Consider the following 14,595-nt stretch of genomic DNA (forward strand, 5'->3'; position numbering starts at 1 on the left):
TCTTTTATCTTAGGCAGAGTGGTGCACTGGGGTGCTGGGCACAGGCTGTTCCCAGGGGAGATGCCCTTTATGGATGGGTAATTCCCTGCTCCTGTCGGTCACTCCCATCATGATCAAATATTTACTGGGTGCTCACAGGGGTGCTGAACTCATGAGACCTCAAACCTCAGAGGTTTTTTTTCCCATATTCCATGACTGTTACCATTTACATCTAAAATGCAGTGTGGGCAGGTGGACAGAGAGGGAGGGAAGGGCATTTCTGCATTCAAGTTTTAGACATACGTCTGAGATCAGGCCACTATGCAGGAACCCAAGAACAAGGTTGGATTCATTTTTTAAAAAGCATAGATTCCTCATTTCGGTTAAAGGAACCACTGGTTCAGCATCTGCCTGAGATGAATCCCAACAAATGGCATTGGTTTAACTCACACTGATTTTCAAGAATTGGTAAGATAGGGACTTCCCTGGTGGCTCAATGGTTAAGACTCCATGCTCCGAATGCAGGGGGGCCGGGTTTGATCCCTGGTCAGGGAACCAGATCCCACACGCAGGCCACAACTAAGAGTTCGCATGCCACAACAAAGGAGCCTGTGAGCTGCAACTAAGGAGTCCACCTGCCACAACTAAGACCCAGCGCAACCAAATAAATAAAATAAATATTAAAAAGAAAAAAAAAGAATTGGTAAGTTAGGAAAGATGTCTGTAAAAAATACATATTTTAATATATTACATATTTAAGTATTTTATGTTAGATACTAATATATATTTTGTATCTTAAAATATACATTACATTTATTATATTATTTATGATATACGGCATGATTGGTTCTGGAGGGAAATAAGAAAAAGGAAGATAAGATGAAAACTATAAATGCCCCGTCCTGGGAGAAATTTCCCTGGGAGAAGTTATTCTTAACTAGACTGTGTTCTTTGAAGCATTCTTTTTTTTAATTAATTAATTAATTTATTTATTTTTGGCTGCATTGGGTCTTCACTGCTGCACATGGGCTTTCTCTAGTTGTGGTGAGCAGGGGTTACTCTTCATTGCGGTGCGTGGGCATCTCATTGTGGTGGCTTCTCTTATTGTGGGGCACAGGCTCTAGGTGCAAGGGCTTCAGTAGTTGTGGCACGCGAGCTCAGTAGTTGTGGCTTGCGGGCTCTAGAGCGCAGGCTCAGTAACTGTGGCACATGGACTTAGTTGCTCCACAGCATGTGGGATCTTCCTGGACCAGGGTTTGAACCCATATCCCCTGCACTGGCAGGCAGATTCTTAACCACTGCGCCCAGGGAAGTCCATCTCTGAAGCATTCTTAGCAGTTTACACTGATTTCTTCAACTTCCTAATCCACCTGGCTTCTACATCCCTCTCACTCCATTTAACAGGAGAGACCTGAGGACACCGATGGTCGCCCTTTGGTGGACACAGGGTCTCGCTGTCCAGAAGCGTACACTGAAGACCCGAGGCCACAAGCTTGGGCAGAATCCATGGGATCCCGCCTGGATCTGGGTCCAATTCACTGAGAGAAGGAAGAGGTAAGAGGCCGGCGTGGGAAGGTCAGGGAGCAGGAGCACAAGCTGAAGTTGAGTGGAAGGAAGGGCACCCAGAGAACTTGAACAAAAGGCATCACCTTGAACCCACCACTGTAGATAATCAGAATCCAAATGCCCTGACCCCTGTCTCACAAACCCCGCCAATGGAGGTCCACTCCACTGATCTTGGCATTCCCCAAATCTCTTGCCCATGAGAGGCGTTCAAAAGAAGGTAACTGACTTATGATTCCGCGGGCTCTAAGTGTCTGTGTATATTTCCTTTCCTTGGGTCGAGCCTTTCCCACCCTGGTGACAGGGATGCTTTCTTAGGAAGCGCTAGCCAGCCACCAACTGATTCTAACCGCTTGGTTTCCCTGACCATCTTCCAGCGGGGCTCCCTGTGTGCAGCTGCATGCAGGACAGGCTGCGCCGGAGCCTCCCAAGGTCCCGAGAAACAGGGCGCAGGTGTGGACGGCGAGCTCCTGCTCCACCAGAGGAGATGGATGGACACCCACACAGCAGGCTACACTAGCAATGAACGGATGAATGAAAGAACGGCAACAACCTGGGTAATCTCAAATCATTATGCCGTGTGAGAGGAGCCAGTCAAAAAAAGAGTGTACACTGCAGGATTCAGTTTATATAAGGTTCTAGAAAATGCAAATCAATCTACAGTGACAGAAAGCAGACCGTGGTTACCTAGGGATGGGGGAAGCGGGGAGAGAGTATTGAGGGCCACAAGGAAACTTTGGGGACGATGGAGATCATCATCTTGATTGTGAGGATGTTTTTTCGGGTGTAGACGTGTTAAAACTCACCAAATTGCACACTTCAAATATGTACAGCTTAATGCACTGACCTCAACAAAGTTGTTACAAAGAAAGAACAGAACAGAACTGAAGCCTATGGTCGAAGATTTCATGGTGTGCCGTAAGCACTAGCTGCTTTCTAGGTGCTGGGATTTCCCTCCAGACCTCTTCTCAGCCTTTCAAGAATTTCATCACCTCTCTGTTGTTTCCTAAATAGCTGCAATGCTTTTTTTCTTTTTCCTCATCTCACAATATTTTCTTCTATTCTCCTGTTTCAAAACCCACTACACTTTGGGGTCTCCCCTCTTTCTAGAACATGTTCACTGAAGAAAAACACCCCACCTTTTAAGCATCTTCCTTTCTTGCCTGACGTTATGTAACAGGTCAAAGAAACATTTACTGCCTGTCCTTACAGAACAGTGATTGAGCTAGACCGTCCACGGCTACACTGCCCAGTACCTTAGCCACAGCCACGTGTGGGTATTTAAACTTAATTTAAGGAATTCCCCGGTGGTGCAGTGGTTGGGAATCTGCCTGCCAATGCAGGGGACACGGGTTCAAGCCCTGGTCTGGGAAGATCCCACACGCCGCGGAGCAACTAAGCCCGTGTACCACAATTACTGAGCCTGCGCTCTAGAGCCCGGGAGCCACAACTACTGAGCCTACGCACCACAACTACTGAAGCCCGTGTGCCTAGAGCCCATGCTCCACAACAAGAAAAGCCACTGCAATGAGAAGCCCCCGCACCGCAATGAGGAGTAGCCCCAGCTTGCCACAACTAGAGAAAGCCCACGCACAGCAACGATGACCCAACCTAGCCAAAAATAAATAATTAAAAAAAATAAACTTAAATTAATTTAAATGACATAAAAATAAAAACTCATCCTAAACTGCATGAGGCACATGTGAAGTGTCAGTGGCCCTGTGTGGACACACAGCAGAACAGAAATTTCCGTCCTCACACAGAGCTGTGTTGGACAGATGGATGGCTGAAAACCACAGAAAGTTGGTTCCGGCCCTCCAGGAACCAACAGCTCGGTGCAGCACGTGGAAGCAGAGAAAGGCTGCCCTCCTTCCTCACCTGCACACGCACAGGCAGCTGGCATCTCTGTGGGACATGTGTCAGAGAGAAAAGAACCAGCCTTGGGGCTGAAAGAACCAGAAGGACACTGCCCTTGGCTAACCAGGAAAGAGCCCCCACGTGGGGACTCTGGGGTGACAGGGACTCACTTGAGCACCCACATCTGAATGTCACGGTGCTAGACGCAAGGGAGTCAGGTGTACGCAGCAAAAGTACATGCAGAGGGGGCAGAAGGAAGTGGAAGGGCAGGGGACAGGGCACACGGTGCTGGGGGGGGTGGATGCTGGGGACCCCGGGAGAAGGCGGTCTCCTCCTGGGAGCGTCCCTTCCTCTGTTCCCATCCATACCCTTCGCTCTCCATCCCACGTTGCCGTTTTCTCACCATCTGACAGTGTGGCAGGACCTCCCCATCCGAGCACCTGCATCAGGGCAGCACAGACCCATCCCCGGCAGCAAGCCTGGCCCTCACTATGCTTAGTTGACTGAGTTACCGAACAAGAGAGAGTGGGAGATGGGACCTGCCTGCGGACCAGTTCATGCCACAGAAGGGTTGGGAGGGGGAGAAAGTGGCTGGGGGAGCAGCATGACAGTGGTGACTCGAGCCAGGATGGTAGCAAAGGAGATAAAAAAGAAGCACAAAAAGTACAAAAAAAAAAAAATCAGGCCAAAAGAATGGCCAGGACTTAGTGAGTCACTGGACATGGGAGGTTGTGAGGATGACCCCTGGGGCCCTGACTTTCAACAGAGCAAAAGCCTGTAACATGAGCCGTCTGGCTGCTGACCACCCTTGGGAAAAGGGACCCTGCCCCCTACACAAGTGTCCCTCCCCAGCTTCCATCCTGCAACTGGTCATGAGGTCACACGAAAGCCAAACTAAGGGACATCCTGCAAGATAACTGGCCTGTGATATCACATCATCAAGGTTGTAAAAAGCACAAAGTGAGAAGCCGATAGGGAACTGAGGACACCATAGGACTTGCAGGAGCCCTCAGGTCATAGCAGAGCAGGAGGGAGGGAGGGAGATGGAGAGAGAAGAGTAATGTGGAAAAACGTTCACCTTGGGTAATCTGGGTGAGATTGTCCATAAATTATTTCTATATTTTTCTATAAATTATTCCAAAACAGAAACTTTAAAAAAAGACAGATTTAAAATTTAACTTAGAAATTCTAGTTTTGGGAGAACTAACTTGCCCCAGTCCCTGCCCCGCTGCCTAACGGCCACCACAGGGCCTTGAGGGTTCCAAGGGTTCCCGCTGGGTGAGCCTGGCAGGGCGGTGGGGCTTATTCCGCATGTTCTGTTCTCTCTGGCTGGAAAGCGCCTCTCTCTGCTCTCCTGTGCCTATTTGTTTTTTGTTTTTTTAAATTTAATTTACTTTTATTTAATTTTGGCTGCATTGGTTCTTTGGTGCTGAGTGCGGGCTTTCTCTAGTTGCGGCGAGTGGGGGCTACTCTTCAGTGCAGTGTGCTGGCTTCTCATGGCAGTGGCTTCTCTTGTTGCAGAGCAGGGGCTCTAGGTGCGTGGGCTTCAGTAATTGCAGCACGTGGGCTCAGTAGTTGTGGCTCGCGGGCTTTAGAGCGCAGGCTCAGTAGTTGTGGTGCATGAGCTTAGCTGCTCCACGGCATGTGGGATCTTCCCTGACCAGGGCTTGAACCTATGTTCTCTGCATTGGCAGGTGGATTCTTAACCACTGCGCCACCAGGCAAGCCCTCTCCTGTGCCTATTTGTTCCCATTGTTTAGGGAGAGTCTGTTGTACTCCTGGTGACTCTAGTAAGAGAGCTATAATGGACCAGTATTTAGAGGCAACGAGGAAAGGCAGCTCTGGGCACCAAATCTTAATGGCTTCATGTAAAAAAAGTTAACAATTGAAAAAAACTGCCCTGGGACTTCCCTGGTGGTCCAGTGATTAGGACTCCACGCTTCCACCACAGTGGACACAGGTTTGATCCCTGGTCAGGGAACTGGGATCCCACATGCTGAGTGTGGCACAGCCAAAAAAACCCAAAACAAAACAAAACAAAACAAAAACCTCTCTTTTAATACGACAACATGGCAGCAGAAGAAACTGCATACTTTGTCTAAGCTGGGGTGAATTTACTATTTGTAATATGGGACACAAGAAGAAAAACTTCTGAGTCAATATATTAATTCACTTATAAAAAAAATGCCAAATGATCATCTCTATAGAGTAGAATGATGGCTTCTGCCCCCTCCAGCTTCATCCTGTCCAAATATTCTTCTACAAAATGCATTACTTTTGTACAACTAGAAAAACACAGTTTTGGGTAAAACTTTCCAGTTGGATGCTTTCCTTACACAGCACCAGACACTGAGGTATCAGCAAATACCCACAGCCATGTCTCATGGACAGAACGTCCACTTGAGTTGCTTGTGATGAGTGGGGGATGTTACCAGTAGTTTCCTTAGGGCCAAGAAGACTTCAAGGTGAATGATGGCTGCTAAACTCACACCTTGTCTCTCAAACACTGTTTTTCCTCCTGTGAGCCTAATACTTGATCCCTGCGAGGAAGGCTCTTTGCTGCTCAGGACTGGAGTGAATGGAGTCCTCTGCTCCCTCCTCCCTGGGGGCCACGGTGGGCAGCACTGCCCAGGGGCGCCCACTCGGTCCCGGCCATCCTGGTCAAATGCCCATTTCCAACCTTCTTTTCTAATGGGAAAGAACTCAGTGGGTTTTCAAAACTTTGTATTGGATACAGTTTCAGCATTTTTAAGGTCTCTGTAGAGGTTTTAGAAGCCAGCAACATCCATTTAGCTCTGCAAGTCTGAGCGGGACTCACTGGTCTCGATGACAAGCATAAAACCCGCACAGAGACTGAGATGCCCCACGCTTGCCACCCGCGGCTGCCCCATCAAGGTGCTCTTCCCTGGCTTGGCTAGATCTGCCTTGCTGCAATTCTCCAGGCAAACAACAGCCAATCACGGGACTTGGCACTTGAGATGAAAGAAACTTGCCACGTCTGGCAACCCACGCACTTTACAGAAGCGGCCAGTGAGGCCAGAGAGGGGAAGACTGGTCACAGGGTGTGCAGCTCCCAAAGGCGAGGCTGACACTCAAGCATCTGCAAACTCTGGGGCCTGGCCCCCCTCCCTGGACCCCACTACCTCTAGCTACCGTCACTCCCATCGAGAGAGTCACCCTGGGACCAGAACAGACTCGCAATCTCTCACTGCGGTTATTACAGGCAAGATGTAGCGGGCAGAGGTGTTTGCTCTGCTCAAGGCTCTTTCTTTTTAAATCTGCAGATTCTGTGTGCTAGGAAGGCTGCAGGCGGCTCAGGTTACTCAGCTCTGACTAAGCCTTCTTGAGCAGAGTGGCCGGGGAGGCAGAAGCTACTCTGCATCACGCACACGCCTGCAGCCCATGCTGTTCAGCCTCCCGTGTTATCAGACACACATCTAGGATCTCATGCCCTGTGTGGAAAAAGAAGCCAGGCCACAGTGTACATTGGTCTTTTCCACAAAACTGAAAATGAATGTCTACTGGATTTAGTAAATGAGCTAGAATACCAAAATGGTTACAGATTTTGGCCCTTTTCTTGGTTGTAACATCACATGAGGTCTCTCCAAGGGCATACTATTTAGCATCAAATCACAGCCTTTATGCCGGCCAGCCAAGCGTTTTGTTCACTCTGTGGCTCTCTGTTCAGCATCTCTTAATAGCTGGGGCAAGGATGGGTCTCGGCCTCCAGGGCACTCTCCTCCATACCACATGCGCACCCTCAGCTCTTAGTCCAGGGCGTAAGTGGGAGGCCAGAACCACACTCGCTTGCGGCTGCACTTGAACCATGCAGAGCAGAGCAGGGGCTTCATCCACGCAGAGCAAATTTTTAAGGTAGATGGTTATGATTCTTAGCCTTAAGGTTGTCCATCTTTCTCCTTTTAGTTCCTTCTCGTCCACTATATTGACCACATCGGTACATAGTGAAAGAAAACAAACCTACTCAAAACCTCAGTTAGGCATCAAATGGCCGCTGAGAGCAGTCAGAGAAGTGGGAGGTGCTGCCCAGCATGAGGGAGGCAGCCACTGCCCCACGGCCAGTGAGGGGAGCCCCAGAGCTCGTCTTCTGGGGGTACGCTCTCTGACCTCCCACAGCAGTGGAACGAAGAGCCCACTCCAGGTGTCAGGGTAGACTGCGTCTTGGCCTGGTTCTTCTAGAGCATGTGACCTTGGTCCACCCCCACTCCTTCTTGCGGCCAGTTCTTTCCCTAGTAAATGCCTATGGCCACTCTGAACTCTAAAATCCTACGAGCTCTTGCATCTCCCTTAAGTTGAGAACTCTAAATCAGTTTTGGTGGAGCCTGGCACCCCAATCAATAGGCAAGAGCCTCTTGACAGATGAATGAAAAAACCCAAGATCAACGTAAACCACCGTAAGTAGGAACGATACAAGGCACTCTTAATTTTTATAAACATACTTTAAACCAAACTAGGAGAACATAAACTGCCCTAGCTTAAGAAAAAGCCAAAATACTGGAACAGTCTTCCATTTCAATACTAAAATCAAGAATGTGTTAATCCAAATTAGTTAAAAAGGAATTTAGCTCATTTAATAAGAAACTGCCCATTCATAAACCAAAAAGCCATCACCTAATGCCTGGAACAACAGAATGTCAGGGCTTAGAGATCATCTAGGGCAACTGACTCATATGACTGAAGGAAAATCAAAATCCAGAGGGGGGCAGGCGACATGGACAAGGTCACAAAGGCAAGGCAGGAATGAGAACCCAGGTCCCCTGAATCCACCTGGGTCTGACAACAGGGCTAAATATTTCATAGTGAATGAATGAAGGTAAGTGGTATTCCCTGCAATGCATGGTTCTTCTAACTGGTTCACAAATAAGTGATTTCCAGGTTATGGAGGTATCCTAAAACACGATCAAGTACTTCAAAATTCTACTTTTAACTCCTCAGAAGCCACAGTGGAATTTCTCAGCATTGTCCACATAAGCTAACAATATTCCCAACGGAGGGAACCACAGGGCAAAGAAATCACCTCCGGAAACCTGGAGTCTTTCACCTGGTGCCAGAGGAGCAGCCTAACTGTGGCTTTGGTAATGTGTTTACCTCAATCACCAAATTCACCCATGTCACAGACCGTCAAAACATTGGATTAGGGATAAGGCAAAGATCTGACAACACCTCTTCTGGCTGCAGAACCATAAGAAGATCAGAAATCCCCTTTCTGGAAGGGTTTAAAATTAAAATTAAAATTGCAGCAACCAGAAGTTGTAACTGGGGTCTAGGACACGTTTGCGGAAAAACACACACAAAAGCAAAAAGAACTGGCGTCTGCAATGAGAAGTGGGTATGGAGGGGAGACGGAGGCCTGAGGCAGTTTAGGATGCAAGGTCCCCCAGTGACGCCAGGTGGTTCAGGGCTAGGGTTCCTGGCTGGAGCAGCAGGCCAGGAGGATGTGGGAGCCAGGCATCAGCCCCTGGGCCGGGCTCGGCGTCGGGGGCGTTGGTGGGATGGGCGGGGCGTGAGCTGGGGCCCGGGCAGGGCGGGGGCTAAGGGCGGGGTCCCCGGGCCGGGAAGGACTGGGGTCCCCGGGAGGGGCCCCGGCGCCTCCCGGCCCACGCACCTCCTCGGCCTGCTTGCGCAGCGCCTTCTCCCGCTCGTACTGGGTGAGCAGCTGCTCGTTGTCCTCGCGCAGCAGCTCCAGCTCCACCTCGTGCTCCTGGTTCTCGCTGAGCACCGAGTCCAGATTCTCGAGCACGTTGACCACGAGTGGCATCAGCTCCTTGACGACCTCCTCGTCGTAGCAGTGGATGAGGCGCTCGAACTCGCGGTAGATGGAGCCCGCCAGGCCCGACACCCGCTCCGACATCACCGAGCCAGAGCAGTAGTCGTCCTGGTACACGACCACGCCGCCGCCCTCGTCCATCTGGATCTCCATCATCGCGGCCACCGCCGCCGCCAGCGCGGCCTGCTGTCCGCCGGCGCGCCCGCCCGCTCCGGCTGCCCGTAGTCCGCAGGCCGCGACCCGTTGCCTGCGCCGCAGCCGCTGTCGCCTCAGCCGCCGCCAGCTGATACTGATGCTGATGCTGCGCCCGTCGCTCAGCGGCCGGAAGTCCCGCCGCCCGGAAGTCCCGCCCCCTAGACAGCGGGGGCGGTGCCCGCCCGTCCAGCCGGAGCCCCGCGGCGTCACGCCGCTAGAGGTCGCAGGGGTCCTAACGTAGGAAGAAGCCAGTCCCCGCGCCAGAAGCTCGGCCGAGCGGGGCTGGGAGCGCTTCCGGTCAGGCTCATCAGAGCAGCTGTCTGCCAGCTCCCACGACGCAGGCGTGGACTTCTACAAAGTGACAGCGTTATGTCCTAAGTATATACAAATGACTTTGTACGGTTTAGACTTAAGCGAGCGTCCGTGTGCCCACCCTACCCTCCAAAGAAAAATGGCCGTTATCTTTGTGCGCCCCTCCCTCCCTTACGGAGTTGACCGCGATACTGACCTGGTTAAATGTGACTTGCCTTTGTAGCCTCACTGCACAGCAGTATGTACTCCTACACAGTAGGTACTCAGAGCTCCCTTCAGAGCGGCTGTGCTTTCCATGGTCCCTCCTGGGATTCCAAGTAAATGCAAGTTGCCCGTCTCATCCTAAAATCCAGTAACAAACTCTCACTTGGTCCACTTCTGTGTCCTGATGTTGCGTAACTTCTTCAAATTTACCAGTTTCACTTCAGCTATGTGTAGTCTAACCTCTACGCTGAGTTTTTTATTTCAACTTTTTTTTTTTTTGGCCTCTCCCCGCGGCATGTGGGATCTTAGTTCCCTGACCAGGGATGGAACCTGCACCCCCTGCAGTGGAAGCGCAGAGTCCTAACCACCGGACTGCTAGGGAAGTCCCTCAACAGTTATATTTTTAATTTCCATTTGTCCTGTTTGACTTTCTTATATTCTACCAGTTTTGATAGGCCCTTATTTCTTCCACTTTTAGCCAGTTGATTTGCATTTTCTTTCTCTGGTATCTTGAGGACACCATGAATCTAAGACTTACACTTTCAGCTTTGGGGGCCACACAGGTGGCATGAATCCTGATCATAAACCCATGAGTGACAGCTTCGTGTTAACAGAAATGCTCTTACCCCTGCCTTTTACCTGATGCGATGCTTCAAGGGGAGTTCATCCTAACCTGATTGCACCAATGAACGTTCCTGCAGGTGATGCCCTAAATACTGTTGCACAATTTTCCCCTTGCAATGTACTGTGCTGTATGGATGCTCACCCACCCCACTAAGAGACGATCTGAGGTTTCAGTCTCACATTCAGACTGCCTGGGTTTTGATCCTAGCTAACTGTAAAACTGAGCCTAAAACAATTACCAACCTACTAGGAGTGCTATGAAGATCACAAAAGAGGCTTAGTACAATCTCTAGCAAATAGTAAGCATGCAATATAGACTTGTTTTATATTCTCAAAATAAGCCAGGACAAACATGAAATATATAATTTCTTCTGGTAAGCAAGTTACAGAGAAAGCTGGTGAATGTTTTGGGGAATGTTTCTGACTTCTGCTCTAAGCCGTTCCAAGAAATATGGCCCCTTTTCAATTCCTAAAATAGCGAATACAGTAAGCCAGCCACCACTACCACAGTCAGAGGCCAACTGACTTGTCATCAACTTTATTAGTTTTTACCACTAACATGTATGGGCAGATTTGTTACTTGAAACTGGTTAAAGAAAAAGGAGTTTTAACAAAATGATATGCTGGATAATTCTTGATGCTTACTGAAGAACACTAGTACACTCTTGAGAGCTCAAGCTAACTGAATTAGAACTTGCTTCCTTTACAATTTGTAAAGATAATTCGCTATTCAACTTTTTCTCTTTCTCATTACAAGACCCTAAAATGTAATTTGGGCACACAGGTTTCAAAAGTTCTATCAATACTTTAACTTCGAAGTATCCACCCCTAATGCCTGCTAAAAACTCACCTAGGTCCCTGTAATGTCCCCCTCATTTCTTCCTAAGTTCAAGTTTAGATAGCACTTTGTAGCACTTTGTAGTCACACACAGAACAGGAAGATTTCATTCATGAGCTCCAAGAACGCTAAGGATTAAGAATATAACGAGTTCAGAAGAAACAAACGGGATAATATAGGAGGAGGTGTAGACATCCTTGCAGGGTTCAACTCACAAAGATGTTAGAACAAGTTATGCTCTGTCCAAAGAGCCGTGTATTTCTGGACAAGGCACAGGCCCTGAAGAGGGAACCCTTAGATGTCTTCCACTTCTTCACCATAATGCAGGGGAGCCCACCTTGCTCCTCTGACTCAGCCACTGCCTGACCTCTGGAGACAAACAGGCTGTGACACTCCAAAACCTCAGTGCTTGCCTGCAGCTGGAGCAGCTGCTACAAATAGGTGATGTACTGGTGCCAGTGCCTAGCCCAGTTCTGGGAACATGCTCTCAGATGAACAAGTGAAGACAGTGTCAGGTCACCCATGCTGGGTTTCCTTCTGAAGTGCTGTCCAGTTAGTTGGCCCTGATGCAGCAGTCTTCTAGAAGGAAGCCTCCTCTAGTGGAGCTCTCCAGGCAGGCAGTCTGAGAAGCTCCATCACCCTGAGTCCACTTAACACACATAAAGATATTAAGTTTGCTTGTAGGACATATGAAAATAGCTAATATATAAGAAAGAAGAAAAATCTATGCTTTCTCTACAGGACCTGAATCTATAGGCAGATTCTAATAGCTCAGCATTTCATCTACTCACTGTCAGGCTTTCGTGGAAGTTTCAAAGTCAACTCAGAGGCAAATTCTTCAGGAAAACAAGTGGTGTTAAGTGAAAAAAGAATTATTACCTTCAATTTACGTAAACTAAAAGAACACTGCCGCATTCCTGTCCATTCTATTCAAAGCCAAGTCTTTGGTTTTCAAATGAAAAAACCTTAAATCCATAAACTTTGAGAAGATTAATTTTGGCATCTTCTAGTTTTAAAAAAAAAAGGCAAACCCCATCAACCAATGAAAAGCTGTAAGGGAAGGAGCAGAGTTCAGGCACTCTGGAGAATGGACGTGGAGGAAACACATGAACATGTCCACCCACCCACCCGCATGCACACACACTGTGTACACAACCAATAGGCAAAGACTGAGTACGTGACTGCTAAGTTTAATTCAACGGCTACACCCACTCCTGCCTTGTAAAAATAACAGAATGCTCCTCTCAAAGTTACATCGAGATGTGAGCACAGGTTTGTTGTTTTTGATACAGCTTTACAAAAAGTTGGCACCAAATGCACATAAAGTTTTAAGGCTTAATAAAAATACAGATGAGTAATTTCTCAATGCAGCTTGGAGGTTGAGAAAAGGATTCTAAGAGTTAATGAAGCTTCCAAATACAGGCAGTCCCCAATGTACAGAGCATTTTCCAAATGCAAGTGGCCTCCCCCATCAGGTTCAAACGAGCAAAAACTTTTCTGCTGCTCCTCCCAGTGACCAGACTGCTCGGGGCTCTCTAAATCCATGCCCACGGCCCCAAGGAGGGAAAGGAAGAGGGAAGATGGGAACAAAAATAAGGTGATGTGGTCACTGCTGCCCAGAGGCTCTGCTCTAGTTGTTTTCCTCCTTCCCCCAGGCCTCTAACCCCAGCTCTGCTCCGGAAGTCCCTGCCAGGGGACAGATCTAGAAAGCTCTTCCCCTCATATAACTGACGGTGAGACTGAAGCCCCGAGGGCCAAGCAGCATGTCAGGGTCTTCTTGGCAATCCAATTTGGAATTCATAAATCATTTTCTTGTATATTAAAAAAAAAGTTATAAATAGCAGTTCATTTCTACCTTTGGAACATCTTATTGTAAGTTAAATAAGTTAGTGTGTTTGAGCTTAAAAGCTAACCACCATTTATGACATTTTTTAATGTGGAAAAAAATGAATTCCAGACAACTTTCCTATAAATGACCATCTGAAGGATGGAGGAGATAGGAAGCACTTGAGAGTCACATAGAATCAGTGTTTCTTGGCTCCAAAGTCAGCAGGGGGACAGAAAAGCAAAGTGTCTTTGCTTGGCAAAGCACTGTGTGAACCCCCCCAGCGCCCGTGGAGGATGTGGAGCTTGGCAGGGAGCTCCTGCAGGCACTTGAGCGTCCAGGCCACTAGAAGTGTGACTACATTTTAACGATGAAGACATTTTTAGCACCTGCATTAGCTTTGTAGGCACTCGTACCAGTAGCTCCAACCCAGACTGTTGGTCCCACGTGACTGCAGTACAGGAACCGACACCGTAGCCCTTTAGAGGCTCAATGGGAGAAACTTCCACCTGACAGATTACAGCACCACGATTCTTGCCAGCCCATTATCTTTGCTGGCAAATACCATGGAATGGGCCAGTTGAGACTTTACTGCCAAACTATTTAATCTCTTGGCCTAAGGTCTCTAAGACTCGTCTGGAAACTGTGAATATGATCCAGAGGTTCTGCAAAGCTTTATAAAGGGTGGCCTAAGAACACTTTCCTTCCTCTTTGGTGTACCTGAGCAACAGACTTTTTCTAGAAAGGTGTCAGAAACAGACCAGAGTCAACAGTTACTGATGTAAAGCTGGTACTTGAGAACAGGTCTTGAGCTATTATGACAGAACCCAAACCTAAGAACCCACGGTTCTCAAGCATCTCTTCTTCCCACTGTCAGCAGGAATATAAATGAAGACACATGAAGGAGTTAAATAATCCCATTACCTGGATATATCTGGGTAGTTTCAAAGTCCTATAGAAGTTAGTGGCCTTGTAGATAGGAAGTGTTGCTGGTGAAGGGAACTGTCCACATCATTGGTGAGGTGCAAAGGCCTAGACTTAAGGCTGATGAGGAAAAAAGGAACAATTCACAAGCAAAACTGCCTGTAAAGAGCCCAAAACCAGTCTCTCGTGGATGAAAGGGAGAGATTTCTACGTAAGATCTGGCCAAGGATTGAGAGGGCAGAAGCGGGGCACCTTGGGAGATCAGGGTACAAAATCTTTCCATAAAGCATCAGACTGAGAACAACATTTTGGTTTTTTGTTGACAGCTGCTGAGGAAAAGCAATGAAGATGTTTCAAGAAAATCTGTGGAACTGAAGTGAAAAACACTGGGGCCGAAGTCCCAGAAACAGAGACCGTGTCCATGAAGGGTAAACAGCATCAGGATCTGAGGGGTCTATCCAGATACCCACCCTCCCCACCCCACTAGGG

The 14,595-nt window shown here is 48.4% G+C and overlaps 1 protein-coding gene across 4 annotated transcripts in view; it reads right to left on the reverse strand.

Annotated features, from left to right (window-relative positions):
- The window catches only part of MAPK8IP3 (mitogen-activated protein kinase 8 interacting protein 3), a gene marked incomplete at its 3' end in the record, with an annotated part of 45,855 nt that extends 36,380 nt beyond the window's left edge, over positions 1-9,475 (reverse strand). For 3 of the 4 annotated variants that reach the window (XM_082856181.1, XM_082856180.1, XM_082856182.1), the window contains exon 1: positions 9,023-9,442. In XM_082856181.1, coding sequence (XP_082712307.1) covers positions 9,023-9,340 — 318 coding nt within the window. In that variant the 5' untranslated portion in view covers positions 9,341-9,442. Of the gene's footprint in view, positions 1-9,022 lie in introns of all 4 variants that reach the window. The other variant, XM_082856183.1, reaches the window with a different exon arrangement.
- Between the last annotated feature and the right edge of the window lie 5,120 nt (positions 9,476-14,595).

Source organism: Leucopleurus acutus, assembly GCF_964270905.1.
Source record: "Leucopleurus acutus genome assembly, chromosome: 16".
Taxonomy (NCBI): domain Eukaryota; kingdom Metazoa; phylum Chordata; class Mammalia; order Artiodactyla; family Delphinidae; genus Leucopleurus; species Leucopleurus acutus.